The following is a 15,766-nucleotide window of genomic DNA, read 5'->3' as shown; positions in this document are numbered from 1 at the left end:
TCAACATGAACAATGGGAGGGCGGCTTCACACATGAGCTGAAGGAGTAGAAAGATTTTGAGGATGAGACAAAAGGCGAACAGTGTATACCAAGAGGTCATCTTCCTCCTTCTTCCTCCCCCTGTGTGCCATAAACAGGTGATGGTGGAAAGGATGGAGTAGACTAAAAAAATGTTACATCAATAAGAATAAAGTAATGATTAAATTCAAGAGAAAAATAACAATACCTTTTTTGAAGCTGAGAGTAACCAAGAAAGACATATTTTAGTGATTTAGAATCTAATTTAGTAACTTGTGGATGAACATTACGAATAAAACAAGTACAGAGCATCAGGAAAAGAATATTTAGGAACTTTCATTTGGAACAAAAGAGCTCTGGCTACTTCAAGACGATGTCGATTTTTACGTTTAATAACCCCATTCTCTGAAGGAGTGTCGACACAAGAAAACTAATGAATAATCCCTTTTTGTAACAAGTAAGATCGAAATTTCCCATAAAAATACTCTTTAGCATTATTACTTTGCAACATTCGAATAGAAATATTGAATTGATTTTAAACTTCAGCACAGAAAGCACAAAAATAGATAACAATTTTGAATGATTCTTCATTAAAAATAATCAAGTAGTACGACTGTACGAGAGAAATCATCAATAAAAGTAACAAAGTACTTGAAGCCAGACTAAGACACAATAGGATAAGATCCCGGACATCTGATATATTAACTCAAAGGAAGACGAAACCCATTTATTGACTGAGACACTATAGGTAAACAATGATGTTTGGCAAATTGACACAACTTACAATCTAAAATGGATAAAGACTGAAACTATGGACATAACTTCTTTAAAGCAGGGAGAGAAGGATGCACCGACCAACAATGAATATTAAAAGGAGTTAAACTCGTAGATCATACAAGAGATCTAGGTATTTAACATAACTCTATAAGGATGACCTAAAAGAACAGAACAAATGGAGCCCTAGGTCTCCAAATAGAACAGAAAGAAAATTTAAATCATTTGTCGAGAAACAATATTTCTTATGTATATTACAACGGAGATTACAACATATTTATACACAAAAAACCGATCTAAGAAAGTGAATCCCTTTATCAAGCCTAATATCAAACTATTTCTAAGATCAAGCTACTAATGAATTTGTCCATATTTACTTCCTATAACAACATATTTACTTCCTATAACACATCTTAATTTGGAAGTCAATATATTGCTCATGTTAGGCCGAATGATTCCTTTGTTATATTAGAAGGAATCATTGTATAAAGTGTGGTGGACTAAGAAATTGTCTTCTATCTACTACTTCTCTTTAGTTGTTGCTTCCGTTCAAATCTTTATGCTAGATTCATGGCAGTCATCTTTCTTTTGCTCTTGCCCAAGTGCCAGTTCTATCTTTAATTTGAATGCTTCTATTCGAGATACTGCTGCTGTTATCTGTACTTGCATTCAAGTCTTTGTTTGCAATTGCCATGGGGATTATTAAGAAATTTTGCAATTGTGGAGACATTTTGTATACAGAACTCAAATTGAGTAATCCTTGCTTTCGTCCTTTTTTCCACTTGAAACAATCTAGCCTCATTTTGTGCCTGAACTTCGTGAAGTAGAGATTTTAGTTTCTCACTTGAGTTTGTCAAATCTCCCATGACGAGTAGCTCTGACACCAATTTGTCATATTCCTGAGTCGTAGAACTCGTCACAAGACAATGGACAAGGAAGGAGCTCATTGAAGGAGCCCCTTAACACCTCAGACACGTTAATAAGAGAGTCTTAAATCTCAATATAGTTTTAATTCATCGGCTTTTCTTATTTCTCATGAACTAACCACATATATAGTGAGGATCATACAGTAGCATAAGGATTCCTCATAAATTGAAAGTCTTACAGTACTTAATAATAACTAGAAGGTTTACCCTATTCTAAAAAATAATAAAAGGTTGATAATAATCAAAAAGTTTATCCTAAAAATTAACAATAATTAAGATTAATTGATTTTGGAAAGACTTTTCTATTTTTTGGACTCTTTTGAAAAATGGATTTGATCTATCCAGCATCTACAACATATAACAAGTCCACCCCAAAAGTGAGAAAATGCATCACGGAAAGCTCAATTATTTGAATAGCATAGACTTTGATTTTGACATCTTTATAGTCCTCGTACAACGACATTATGAACTGCAACTTGTCATACAAGATGTGATTTTATAAAAACTTATGTTTAAATATAAGTTATATATAAATATATTATATATATATATATATATATAGACATACACACGATATACAATTAACACGGTACAAGTAGAGAAAAACATACCGGAAGTGAACAAGAAAGAACAAATACACCCAATGCAAAGATTGATATCAAAAGGCAAGGTAGGAAGTATGGAAACCTGTAACAACATTTATGTTTAGAAAGCATAGAATTAATTAAAAAGAACCACAAAAAAAAAAAAGCAAATAGAAATACAAAGTAAGATATAGGAATATTGCAATACCAATTACGTTTAGAAAATTTAGCCTTAAAAAAACAGATTGTTGTGAGGAAGTAAAGGGTAAAATAAAGTAAAAACTAGAAAGGTTTACAATAATAACAACAACTAAGCTTTAATCTTAAACTAGTTGGGGTCAACTATATGGATTATTTTTCACTACTCAGCTCTTTATAGAAAGACTGTGTACCTCCCAAAAAGAGAATCCTTGGAAAAAATGTTTGGATATTTCTCTGCAGGCTGCAAGCAAAGACCAGCCAATGGACATCAAAGACGGTAATATGAAGTATATAAATATCACATCTACTAGCAAATAAGGCATGTAAATTTGTAACTATTCATTACAGACTATTTTTTAAATTTTGTTATTTTCTTGTATTAGATTAAGCATATAGAAGACTTTCCTTGGGGAAAATTGACTTCTATAATAGAACAAATATTTAAATAAGATAATGATGACAATTAAAATTTTATTTATTTATTAGATATTAATATAATACTATTTTTATGTGTAGGAACATCATATTTAAAATAACTTTTTTTACTTTCTTATATTGGATAGGTAATCATATATACTTTTTTCATAGAATTGTGCAAAGCACAAGTATCACTGCTAGTTCCTAATGAAATCAAAGGTTCCAAAACCTAAGCATGAAGACCTTTATTTCTAAGCACATCTCCTTCTACCAAAATCTCCATATTCAGTCTTAAACTACATTCTATAATATTATGGATAAACAAACAATTTAAAATTATCAAAAGCCAATACCATCAATAACAAAGAAGACAAAAAATTAAATTGAACAATTTTTATGGTCTTATTTCTGAAAGTTACAAGGCAGCCCATTAAAAATGTAAAGCCTATAAGAATATTCTGAATTAGCAAATAAGACAATATAGATTACAGAAAAGTTAAGCCTATTTTACAACCCACTTGGCAATAAAGGAAAAAGAATATTTATTAGCACAATATTAATAATATTCCTGTTATCCTAGGAAAAAGATGATAACACAGCAGATAATGTGAGGACGGATAATCTTTTGAAATACAAGAGATTTCCACATGGGAAGTCTAAAGGAAGTCGACAACAAATTGAATCAAGCGACAGATTGCAGATTTCAAATTATTGATTATCAATTAGTTTTCTGTTAAAGTGATAATTTTTTTATTTCAGATTAATAGAACTGTTCGGTTTTGGTTTTGGTACGGTTCTTGTTAAGAATAAGAACCAGAACTAAACCTCCGGTTTTTTAATTTTTACGAACCATACTTGGAATCAAATTTCGGTATGGTTTCGATACGGTTCTAAGCAATTTCAGTACTTAACAAGAACCGGAACTAAACCTCCGGTTCTTTAATTTTTAAAAACCATACTTAGAACCAAATTTCGGTATGATTTCGGTACGGTTCTAAGCAATTTCGGTAGGGTTCCAATTCTTATTTTGATTCTTTTTTAACTTTAATTTTAATTTCAATCTCAGTTCAAATCTTGATTTTTGCAAATAAAATTATAATATTTTTACGTTTAGTTAAAATAATAAATAACTAATATCAAAATAATAATAAAAAATAATAATACTAACATTTAAACAATAATAATATCAATATTAATATATATTCTCTACAATTCTCAATAAAACTATTATATTATTTTATATATAGTTATTAATTATATATATTTAATGAAAAAGTATATGTTTAATTAATATATAAAGATATATTATATTACTAATATGTGATTCACTTATATAATATAATTATGTGATTAATATATTTATAGTTGAAATAACAAATATATATATATATATATATATATATAACCTATTTAGATAGAATAAACTATGATTAATTAATTAAATTATTTAAATCATATTGTTATAAATTTTTAATAACTAATTAGATTATATGGTTATTTTATAATATTTTTAATAGCTATTTAATTGTTAATAGAGAGAATCATATATAAATTACATGAATAATTTAATTTGTAAAATTAGTTAGGTAGTATAAAATATAAAAATAATAAAGAGAGAGTATATATACACACACAATGAACTAAAATTTTATTGAGTTTGGAATAACTCTCAAATAACTATTTTATTTATACCTTTCCTTATTTACAATTTTCTACTATATATTATTTAATAATTTATAATATTAAAATTTGAATTCATTAAATAGAATCCTATAATTTTAGTAGTATAAATTAATAAGATTATATTGGAACTACATAAGATATAAAATATTAGGGCTGTAATCGAACCGAACAAAACCAAGTTTTGATAAGTTCAGACTCAATTAAAAAATAAATTTAAAAACTCAAGTTCGAGCTAAATTTAAAAACTCGAGTTTGAGCTCAAACTCGACTCGAACTTTATTTATAAGCTTAAACTCGATTCATAAAATAAATATTAAACTCGAGCTCAGTTCGAGCTCGATTCGTAATAAACTCGTTTATTACATTAACGAGCCAACTCAAACTCTATTCAAAAAGCTTGAATTTGAGCTTATTTAGACTCGAATTTCAGCTCGATTATATTATAATTAAGCTCAATATAATTTAAATTCATTTAAATTATAAACAAATTTAAATTAAAAATAAAATTTAAATTATAAAGTCATTAAGAGACTTTTAAATTAAATTTTTTTATTTAATTGAATTCTCTCAAACCCAAAACTGATGAAAAAGAATGTAAAAAGGTTGTCCTTTTATAGATAAGTCACAATCCTCCATATTCCTTCAACTTTCGATACAGGATTGGTGTTGGCGAACGAGGCTGCTCACGAGCTTATTCGCGAGCCTATTCACGAGTCAGCTCGCGAGCTTGTTCATAAACTTGAAAACGAGCCGAATACTGCTAAGCTCAAACTCGGCTCGTTTATTAAACGAACCTAAAAAGTGAGCTCGAGCTCAGCTCGTTTAGAAAACGAGCCGAGCCTAATCGAGCTTTTATCGAGCCGAGTCTCGAATAGGTCACGAACAGTTTGGTTCGTTTACACCTCTATAAACTATATTACTAAAATTATATAATATAACCATAATATCACTAAAATCATTAAAAAACATATATATAAAATTGGTTCTTCTGTAAGGTTCCGATCCGATAAGGTTCTGGTATGGCTGAAACCAGAACCAAATAGCTAAATAATTTCAGATCAGTACAATTCGATTCTTGCAATATTGGTTCTTTCCAGTTTAGTTCGGTTCGGAGCCCCAAGAACAGTGCACAGCCTACGAGGCTATACCTCCACATAATGTCCTAGTTTTATTTTTAAAACTATTGTTTTTCCAAATGTATTTGAGGGCAGCCAAGTTTTTAAGAAAAGGCATTCAAAATTTCATTTAGTTCTTGAGTACTTAAAACTCAAAAGCTTGTAGGTTCCGTTTGATGACCATAATCTGCAATAGGTCGTAAAATGAAAAACTCGTCTCCCTTACCAATTGATTCCCCTACTTACATCCATACAAACCTATAACTCAATACTTTGGCAGGCACCATAACAACATGGTATCAGAGCCTACAATTACTGGGGATTGCAGTCAACAACAATTGAGTCAACTCTTTCAAATGTTCAAAGAAGAGCGTGCAGTCAACCGTACAAGGAAGAAAGCTATCAATGCCCACTTAGATGAACTCACTCAGAATTTTTCAACCATCTGACTTGGAAATGTTTAGACAAGGGAAGAGAGTAGTAGTTGGAATAGAAAGGGAAAAGGCGTGGGAGCTACTTATTCAAACAATTCAAGTACTGGCACTATTGTCCCAAAATACACAAAATTGGACTTTCCAAGTTTCAACAGCAATGAGGATCCATTGGGATGTTTGAGCAATTGTGAGTATTTTTTCTGTCACCAACAAATACCCAAAGAAGATAGGGTGAGTCTAGCCTCTTTTCATTTGGAGAGAAATGCTCAATAGTTCCTAACAAATGAACTTGTGACCTTGAAGAACCCATTCACTTGCTACTACAACGCCTAGTTGGTCAACCATGAAGATTCCAACAATTCTCTTCAGTATGCTTAGGCTTCCACAATAATCACATTTAGTATGGTCCTTTCCTGACATGTTTTAATCAATAATTTTAACAGGTTCATGAAGAAAATTTGCCATCATATCAAATCAATAACAGGAAATATATGCAAGAAAGCACTCACTCTACTCTTGTTGCACAAAATAATAAGTTTTCCTTAAAGATAGAAATCATATTTTCCAAGTACCTAAACTCGTTGAACAAAACAATAACTTTGCGTTAAAAATAGAAATCATATTTTCTAAGTACCTAAACTCATATTTAATCCTACTTAATATTCAATCCCACAAGAATACTTTACGCACTCTTTCTCCAACAATTAAAAAATGAGTTGCATCTTCGAGACTTGGTGCTTGGAAATTTTAATAATAATCAAGCTCTTGCCTTAGGCCATTTGTTGAGAATCACATGCCAAAGAGTGTGAATCCCCAAATTTGTAAGCTTACATGCCTAATTACTGAAACTGGGGTTTCCATTACTCCATCACCAAAATGCCAACTAATCTTCTATACCTTCCAGGATCTGCAAATGGCTCACTGTCTTCTGTGGTAAGTTGAAGGTTAGGGATCATTGGGGCACTACAAGGCTTAGCACCCAATTTTCCTGTTTCTGCCAACAAATCAAGAACATATTTTCTTTGAGATAAGAAGATGCCTTTCTTACACCTCATAACTTCGATTCCCAAGAAATATTTTAAGGAGCCCAAATCCTTTGTATGAAACTGTGTTTTAAGAAATTATTCTAGGGATGTGATGCCAGCAATGTCACTTCCTGTAATAACGATATTATCCACATATACTACAAGCAAAATTACTCCATTATCAGAATTTCTGTAAAACACTGAGTGATCACATTTACTCATCTTCATTCCAAACTGTTGGACCACCTCACTGAACCTGCCAAACCATGCCTGAGGACTTTGTTTCAAGCCATAAAGGGATTTTCGAAGTCTACAAACTTTACCTGACTCCCCCTGAGCAACAAAACCAGGTGGTTGCTCAATATAAACCTCCTCCTGAAAATCACCATGAAGAAAAGCATTTTTAATATCCAGTTGATGCAAAGGACAAACATGAGTAGCTGCCAAGGAAATAAACAATCGGACAGATGAGTTTGGCAACTGGGGAGAATGTATCAGAATAGTCAACTCCATAAGTTTGTGCATAACCTTTGGCCACTAAACGGGCCTTGAGGCGAGCAACAGATCCATCAGGGTTTACTTTTACTGCAAACACCCATTTGCACCCAATAGCCCGCTTTCCTGGGGGCAAGGACATCAACTCCCAAGTACCATTAGTGTCAAGGGCCATCATTTCCTCTTCCATTGCAGCACGCCAACCAGGATGGGACAAAGCCTCAATAACAGTTTTGGGGACTGAAATAGAATCTAAAGCAGTGACAAAACAACGAGAAGAAGAGGATAATTGATCATAAGAGACACAAGATGAAATAGGATAAGTGCAAGTAAGTTTACCTTTGCGAAGAGCAATGGGCAAATCCAAATCAGACAATGAAGGATCAATGGGAGCAGGATCTGTCGACGAAGAAGCGGGTAGCGGAACGGAGTCAGAGTCCTCTAAGCGTCTGGAATACACATGAAAGATGGGAGGGCGACCTGGCACATGAGCGAAAGGTGTAGGAGTAGTCTGAGGAGACAGAGAGCGAACAGTGTATAACAAGAGGTCATCTTCCTCCCCCTGAGTGTTATAAATAGATGACTGTGGAAAAAACGGAGTGGACTCAAAGAATGTTATATCCACAGACACAAGATACCGATTCAGATTAGGAGAAAAACAACGATACCCTTTCTGACGTCGAGAGTAGCCAAGGAAGACACATTTAAGTGATTTGGGATCCAATTTAGTAACCTGTGGACGAACATCACAAACAAAACAAGTACAACCAAAGATACGTGGCTCAATAGGAAATAAAGATTTAGTGGGAAACAAAATGTTATAAGGGATATCACCATGAAGGATGGAGGAAGGCATACGATTGATCAAAAAACAAGCAGTGGATACAACATCAGCCCAAAAACATTTAGGTACCTTCATTTGGAATAAGAGAGCTCTGGCTACTTCAAGAAGATGTCGATTTTTTTCTTTCAGCAACTCCATTTTGTGAAGGAGTGGCAACACAATAGGACTGATGAAGAATCCCTTTTCGTAACAAATAAGACTGAAATTCCCCAGAGAGATACTCTTTAGCATTATCACTTTGTAATATACGGATGGAAGTATTGAATTGAGTTTGGATTTCAGCATAAAATGCACAAAAAACAGAAAATAATTCTGAACGACTCTTCATTAAAAATAACCAAGTAGTACGAGAGAAATCATCAACAAAAGTAACAAAATACTTAAATCCAGACTTAGACACAACAGGACAAAGACTCCAAACATCTGAATGTACTAACTCAAAGGGGGACGAAACCCGTTTATTAACTCGAGACAGTGTAGGTAAACGATGATGTTTGGCAAATTGACAAGACTCACAATCTAGAGTAGACAAAGAATGAAACTGTGGATATAACCTCTTTAAAGATGAGAGAGAAGGATGTCCCAAACAACAATGAACATAAAAAGGTGTTAAGCGCGTGGAGCATGACAGAGATCGAGGAGATCGAGGTAGTGGCTGATCCAAGACGTAAAGACCCTCTGACTCATGCCCTCTACCAATAATCTGCTTCGTCGAAAGATCCTGAAAAACACAGTGATCAGGAAAGAATGAGACACAACAATTCAATGCACGAGTGAGTTTACTAACGGAAAGTAAATTAAATGCGAACTTAGGGAGACATAACACAGAGGATACAAAAAGAGGAGTTAAGTTGATATGACCAGAACCCATAACAGAAGATTTAGTGCCATCAGCAAGAGTAACATAAGAAGGCGATGCATGAGACTCAAGATTGGACAAAATGGTAGAATTACCTGACATATGATCGGTAGCACCAGAATCAATAACCCATTTGGAGGGCGAAGACACAAGACATGCAGTAAAGTTACCTGACTCGGCAATTGTAGTGATAGAGGAATTAGAGGATTTTAGAGATGCCTGGTATTGGATGAATTGTGCATATTCATCTGCAGATATCAAAATTCCCTGATCTGAAGATCCATTCAATTTGTGTTCCGTGATTTTAGTCGTCATAGGAATCACATCAGTTACAGTGGTGGTTTTAACTTCAGCCATAAGGACAAACAACCCAAAATGATTGCAACAAAAGAAACACAGAATCAGAAAACAGTACCCGGCGTGAACAGTACCCGATGTGAACAGTACCAATGAACAGTACCCGTGAACAGCACTGATGAACAGTACCCGTGAACAGTACCGATGAACAGTACCGAAAAGAACACCTCCACCCAACACCTGAACGGCAAACAAACCTCAGATCTGACAAGGGGACGGTGTGACGATTTCGGCGATGGTGAGATCCAAATGTTACCCTTTATGGATAACCCAAATGAACAAAGCCCTAAGTCTACAAATGTTACCCTTTTTATGGGTAACCAAAATAAACAGAGCTCTAAGTCTCCAAAAATTTTAAAACTTGTCGAGAGAGAAAAAAATATTAAATCTCTACGAGAATGGCTCTGATACCATGTAGAAAGATAATATTTGTTATATTTCACAATAGAGATTACAACCTATTCATACTTGAGTGACGGTATCTAAACAGGAAGGAGAATCAAGTCTATGATTATACAATCCCTAAGATTAAGCAATTTACCCATCTATCAATATTTACTTCCTATATTAACATATTTACTTCCTATAACCTATAACAGCCAACAACAATGAAGAAAAAATGAGAATGAAAGCTCAAGGTCATGAACTCATGCCATTAGCCAAAAAAAGAAATTTACAAGTCATAAAGCAAGAACAAATCAATAAGATGTCAACTTCATCCCTTTTTTTATCCTTATCTCCGTGTTTTCAAAGAGCACTTAATTCAGCAAACCATAAAATTTTCCGTAATAGAAAAAATAACCTTGGATCTCTAAATGCATATTGTCAAAGAATAAAAAATGATAGCCTTGAAAACTAAACATAAAATTACCCTCCTCTCTAAGACAATCCAATATGAATAGCATAAAAAATGTTATGAATAAACATATGGATTCAAATTCCATGTTATCAACTAAATATGTAGAAACTTGTCATTTTTCTGATGACATAACGTCCAACACCCAACAACTCCTACATTATAGAGCTCATTCTTCTAACATTGTATTAGTTCACTATAAATATGTTCAAGTTTCTTTGCATCACTATGCTAACTAAAACTTTGTCACTATAAGTAGTAAGATGATGCATTGATTAGAAAAATTACCTGCGCAAGAAAGCCTCCAAGAGCTGGACCAATAACTAATCCAATGCCCCATGATGTGCTTATCTGAAGAGCATAATTGTGTTCCATAAACTATAATGCAACGGTTTGATAAAGATAAAAGCCCAAAAGAAGATACGATAAAAAGGGAGAAAATATTCTTACAATTGACATTCCTAAAGCTTGATATTCTTTTCTACAAACTTCAGAGGCATATGCCTGACAAATAATAATAATAATAGCATTAAGCATCTGCATAGCATGAATAATAATAATAGGCAAAGTAAGCCAACCAAATAGCACAAACAAAGGGAGAAAAGAGCCAAGGCATCATGCAAAGAGCCATAGGCGGCATTTAGTAGTTAGAACACCTAAAGACTAGTAAACCAAACCAAAGGAAAAAGATATGGCAAGAAAGGTATCTAGGCAATATATAGAAGGGATTATATGTTTAACATTATAATTTGTCTTCACATTCCTTAGATAGACACGAATTTACTTTATATTTGCCATTTGCAAAGTAAAGACAATGCATCATGAAGAGGCATACAGAAATTTCATGTATTATTTTCCACAGAAAAGTAGTTTTATTTTAAGTAATTAATACACTACCCAATTTTTTTAACTTGGATACTTATTTTCCCAAACAATTTAAACATATTAGACTATGACTTTTTTGCTAAAAGATACCAAAATGCCTCAAGGTAGCTTTATTTCAAGTACTTAATACACCATCAATTTTTTTTAACTTGTGATACTTGTTTTTCTAAATAATTTAATTGATTAGACTTTGATTTTAGTTTTTTTTAATTAGCGAATGCCAAAATGCCTAAAGGTGTCCAAAAGAAGACGATTCTATAAATATAATTGATATTACATTGAAAATGAAAAGAGAAACCAAAAGGATCAATTCATGAGAAATAATATAGATGCCAAAAAGAGAAACTAAAAATGTTAATTTGAAAAGTTTAAAACTTCTAAAGTTGTACAATAATCCATAAATTCATAAACTTCTAAAATTTGTACAACAATCCAACCAATCCACATGCCAATTATATCTCGTATTGCTCATTTGAAAAAGTTCAAAAAAAAGTATACAATTGTTTCTATTATTTACACTTCAAGCTGGCAATCTTAAATACCTACGTGAAAGATCATATAAGATAAAGTGCAAAATATACAAGACAAATTTTGTTGTATGAAAGACAAGAAAACAAACAAGTTGTTACTCAAATGCAAACTAAACAAGTTATCCTTCAGAAAAGTAATATACTTTAATTTATTGTGTTCTAAGTGGGGAAATCAAATATTTCGAGAAGTAAAAAATAGTAATGTAATAACCAAATCAATAATGGAGGAAACATACTATTTTATGGCCCATAGCAACTTGTAAGCTTATTTGAATAAAGCAATTTCTAAGAATTGATGTATAGAGATGTCAGATAAACAAAATGAAATATCAAAATCAAGTTACCTTGCATATTGCCTCAAATCCATTTATCAGAAAGAAAAAAACATATAGAGGTTATCACTCTATCAGATAGAAGATTGAGTTGAAGCTTCACTTTTTTATCATTGTTGATTCAAGTGACTAGTTAGTAGCTATCTTTACTAAATCTCTAAGAGAATTTAGGATTGACTGTATTTATGATAAGGTGGGTGCACATGGTACATATATACTATAACTAGCAGGGAGTGTTAAGACAACAATATGATTATGCTATGATTGTGGGGATGTTTACTATAACTGTGCTAGGATTGGGCAAAAATTATAAGAATTGATGGATCATATTCAAAAACTTTCTATACAAGTTGTAAGCCTAATAGTATATACACTCTAATCAACTTAAGGAAATAGTCAAGCTTTTCACAAATCTTCATTTTCTTTCTTTTCTCTTTCCCAATTTCTATAGTTCGATACTAAGGCATTACTACAAATTACAAAGTATCACAATATCACAAACCACAAGATTTGAAATGTAATATGAAGGCACAACCAAAATGTCCATAAGGTTATAGAAAAACTTATAATAAGAAAAAAATTACTATTTGATCTCTGTGATATAGAAAAACTTATTGGTTAGTCTTTCAATTTTGAAAAATATATCAAAATGTCCATAAATAGATCGAACAAAAATACAACTTGATTTAAACTATTTGATTTAAACAAAACGGAAGGACTAATGAATAGACCGAACAAAAATAAGGAATTAACTAATGCATGTTAGTTTCATTAAAATAGAGGAACCAAATAGTAATTTCCACAAATTCTAATAATTTACTTGAAGTCATCAAACATCAACAATCACAACCAAAGTTTGCATTAGCATCAAATTTATGTAGTTAAATTGTGTCAAAAAATTCAAAGAAATAAAACTTCTGAAATTTTTACTCAACGAAAAACATGGCAATAAATCATAACAAACATGGGTGTAAACTGATTTACTCTAAAAGTATAGCAATGGACTCCTAAAGAATTGTAACTAAGCCCATTCTAGAAGAAATGGCATATTGCTAAAACACCCATTGAATCATAATGTTTAACTATGGACTATCAGCTATTATGAACAATAATATGCACGACGCTCTGAAAAAACTAGAAAGAATTCTAAAGTAAAGTATCCCAAAATAAGCCTCTGCTAAGTTAAGAACATATTTCTAAATTTCTTAAATCTTTAAACTCATGCATTATGCTGTCACTACCACACTATAGTATTAAAACACAGACCAACACCAAAAGCTAATGCAGCTTCGATCATACATTGAGTGAAAAACTCTATCATTCTGTTCCATAATACCAGTAATATATTAGGAAGACATTCAAGGAAATCATTTAGCAGGACAAAATAAAAGAAATCTCAAAATGATTCCCATGTGGAACTCAAAACATCTAAAATAAATGAAGTACCCTCATCGGACCAAGTATGCCACTCAAACTTCCAAGAAAAAACCTCATAGAAATTGCCATCCAAAAGCTTGTGCTGAGCCCGAAGAGTGTGTTGAAAATAATCCTGTAATAAAAGGAGAAGGCCAGAAGCGCAAAAGCAAATACATCAGCAAATTTCTATACCATATATGCAGAATCTCACTTATGAACAATTGTATAAAAAAACAGACATCCAGCACAACTAACAATGTAATTATGCCAAATATTATGACAGGTTTTCGACCATATCGATCCGCAATCGCTCCCCAGAGAACAGAAGTCAAAGCTCTTCCAAACATATACGCAGATCCTTCAAGGAAATGAATGATATCAAGGATTCAAGTTCTCAAACAAGATATTGAAGAAAAAAGTACACTATGTATGCAAAAAATACACTTACCCACATAACCAGCATAGTAGCCAATATCTTCCTCTCTTTTTGCAACATGGAAGTCCCTTATCTGCAGAAAGTGAATGTTCAAGGGCTACACATAATAAAATTTAAGAACATATATCAAGAACAGTTTGACAAGCCTTTGATCAATGGCGCTCTGAGTTGATTCACAACCAATTGGTGTGAAAGATGACTATGATTAGGTGATTTACAATACCTAGGATATGGTTTGAAGTGATAAAAATATAATTATGAATTTTTTTTATAAAAACACAGAAAGCAGCACCTCAAACTGTAATTCATTGATGATAACTATGATGCTAACAATATCTACCAATATACAGATAAATGCATCATGTAATCCCTGGCACTCAATGGAGACTATAATTTTCATTTAAACCGGACTCAAATCATTGATAAGGATTGGGCAAAGAGAGAGAGAGGATATATAAATATTATTTTTGTGTGTATGATTTCATACTATCATGATAAAGTAGCATTGTTTTTGGTAGAACTAAGAACAACAATGGGTGATGTCCTGTCCTCTGCCTTGAAAGAGTATCACTCTCACTATTCCTCACTCTACTGGTACATTTCCCAGAAAATTTAGCACTAATATCACAATCACTAGGTAAAGTCATTCACCTCTTTCAGTTTTACCAAAGTAAGAACTCCATTGAAAATATACAATTGTGCTATAAACTACTAATTCCAATCACAAGTAGATCAGTTATGAAATAAAGTGGATGTTATAAAGGAAATCAAAATTTTTTTATGAAATTCATTCAACCCGAACAAAAGGGTCAATGCATCCACATATGACCTTAAAATAAATTGGAAAAGAAAAAAGAAAGAATAACGCAGATATTAATTAAAGGAATTCCATAATGAAAAGCTTACCATAAAATAAAGGAAAGGAAAAAGAGATGATATAGGCAAAGCTGCAAAATGCAAAACAGACATTAAATAAATTGCATTGCAGAAACATTTTGGAAGAAACAAGAAAAACCCAGAACAGAAAAGAAAGAAAAACCTGCGCAAAGCACAATAACCCAAACGTAGAATAAAAGCTTGAAGGGAATGCGAGGGTTGGTCTCTTTGGAGAGATCAATCTGGCAACCTGGGCAATTCTCATAGTAGGTGGTGAGCAAGGGTTGGTGCCTTTCTTGATCATTGTCATCCATCTGGCGCTAGGAGTAGCTGAAGAAAAGTAGCTTGTAGGGTATGAGGCACAGCTACACACTCCATGCATTAAATACTGATACTTCTCAATTTATGGACAGGAAACTGCCTCAGAATCCAACTTTCAACAAAAGAGAAGCAGCACAGGACCTGCCGTTAAAGTCACGCGTCCACTAATAGTTCAACGCTCGATGCCTTGTTAATGAGTTAAAGATAGAATAAATTAATATCTTTGTTTTTAATATTAAATGGAAAAGAGAAATTTTCATTCTAAATTTATCTTTTTATTTATTAAGTGAATAATTAAAATAATTTTATATTTTTTATGTTTAATAGATAAAATTAATGAAATAATTAATTAATATTTTTTATAATTTAAAAATATTTAAAT

At 32.4% G+C, this 15,766-nt stretch overlaps 1 protein-coding gene across 2 annotated transcripts in view; it reads right to left on the bottom strand.

Moving 5' to 3' along the window:
* The window catches only part of LOC110622613 (protein ZINC INDUCED FACILITATOR-LIKE 1), a 42,337-nt gene extending 26,771 nt beyond the window's left edge, over window positions 1–15,566 (bottom strand). The window contains exons 1-9 of one of the 2 annotated variants that reach the window (XM_021767182.2): window positions 15,227–15,565; window positions 15,094–15,134; window positions 14,200–14,260; window positions 14,007–14,109; window positions 13,782–13,884; window positions 11,039–11,092; window positions 10,877–10,939; window positions 2,695–2,744; window positions 2,330–2,405 (exon numbers count right to left, since the gene is read on the bottom strand). In XM_021767182.2, the coding sequence (XP_021622874.1) occupies window positions 2,330–2,405; window positions 2,695–2,744; window positions 10,877–10,939; window positions 11,039–11,092; window positions 13,782–13,884; window positions 14,007–14,109; window positions 14,200–14,260; window positions 15,094–15,134; window positions 15,227–15,377 (702 nt within the window). In that variant the 5' untranslated portion in view covers window positions 15,378–15,565. Of the gene's footprint in view, window positions 1–2,329; window positions 2,406–2,694; window positions 2,745–10,876; window positions 10,940–11,038; window positions 11,093–13,781; window positions 13,885–14,006; window positions 14,110–14,199; window positions 14,261–15,093; window positions 15,135–15,226 lie in introns of both variants that reach the window. The other variant, XM_021767183.2, reaches the window with a different exon arrangement.
* Window positions 15,567–15,766: the final 200 nt, after the last annotated feature.

Source organism: Manihot esculenta, chromosome 9 (assembly GCF_001659605.2).
Source record: "Manihot esculenta cultivar AM560-2 chromosome 9, M.esculenta_v8, whole genome shotgun sequence".
Taxonomy (NCBI): domain Eukaryota; kingdom Viridiplantae; phylum Streptophyta; class Magnoliopsida; order Malpighiales; family Euphorbiaceae; genus Manihot; species Manihot esculenta.
Note: the sequence above shows the minus strand (reverse complement) of the source record. Positions and strands in the feature narration are given on the sequence as shown.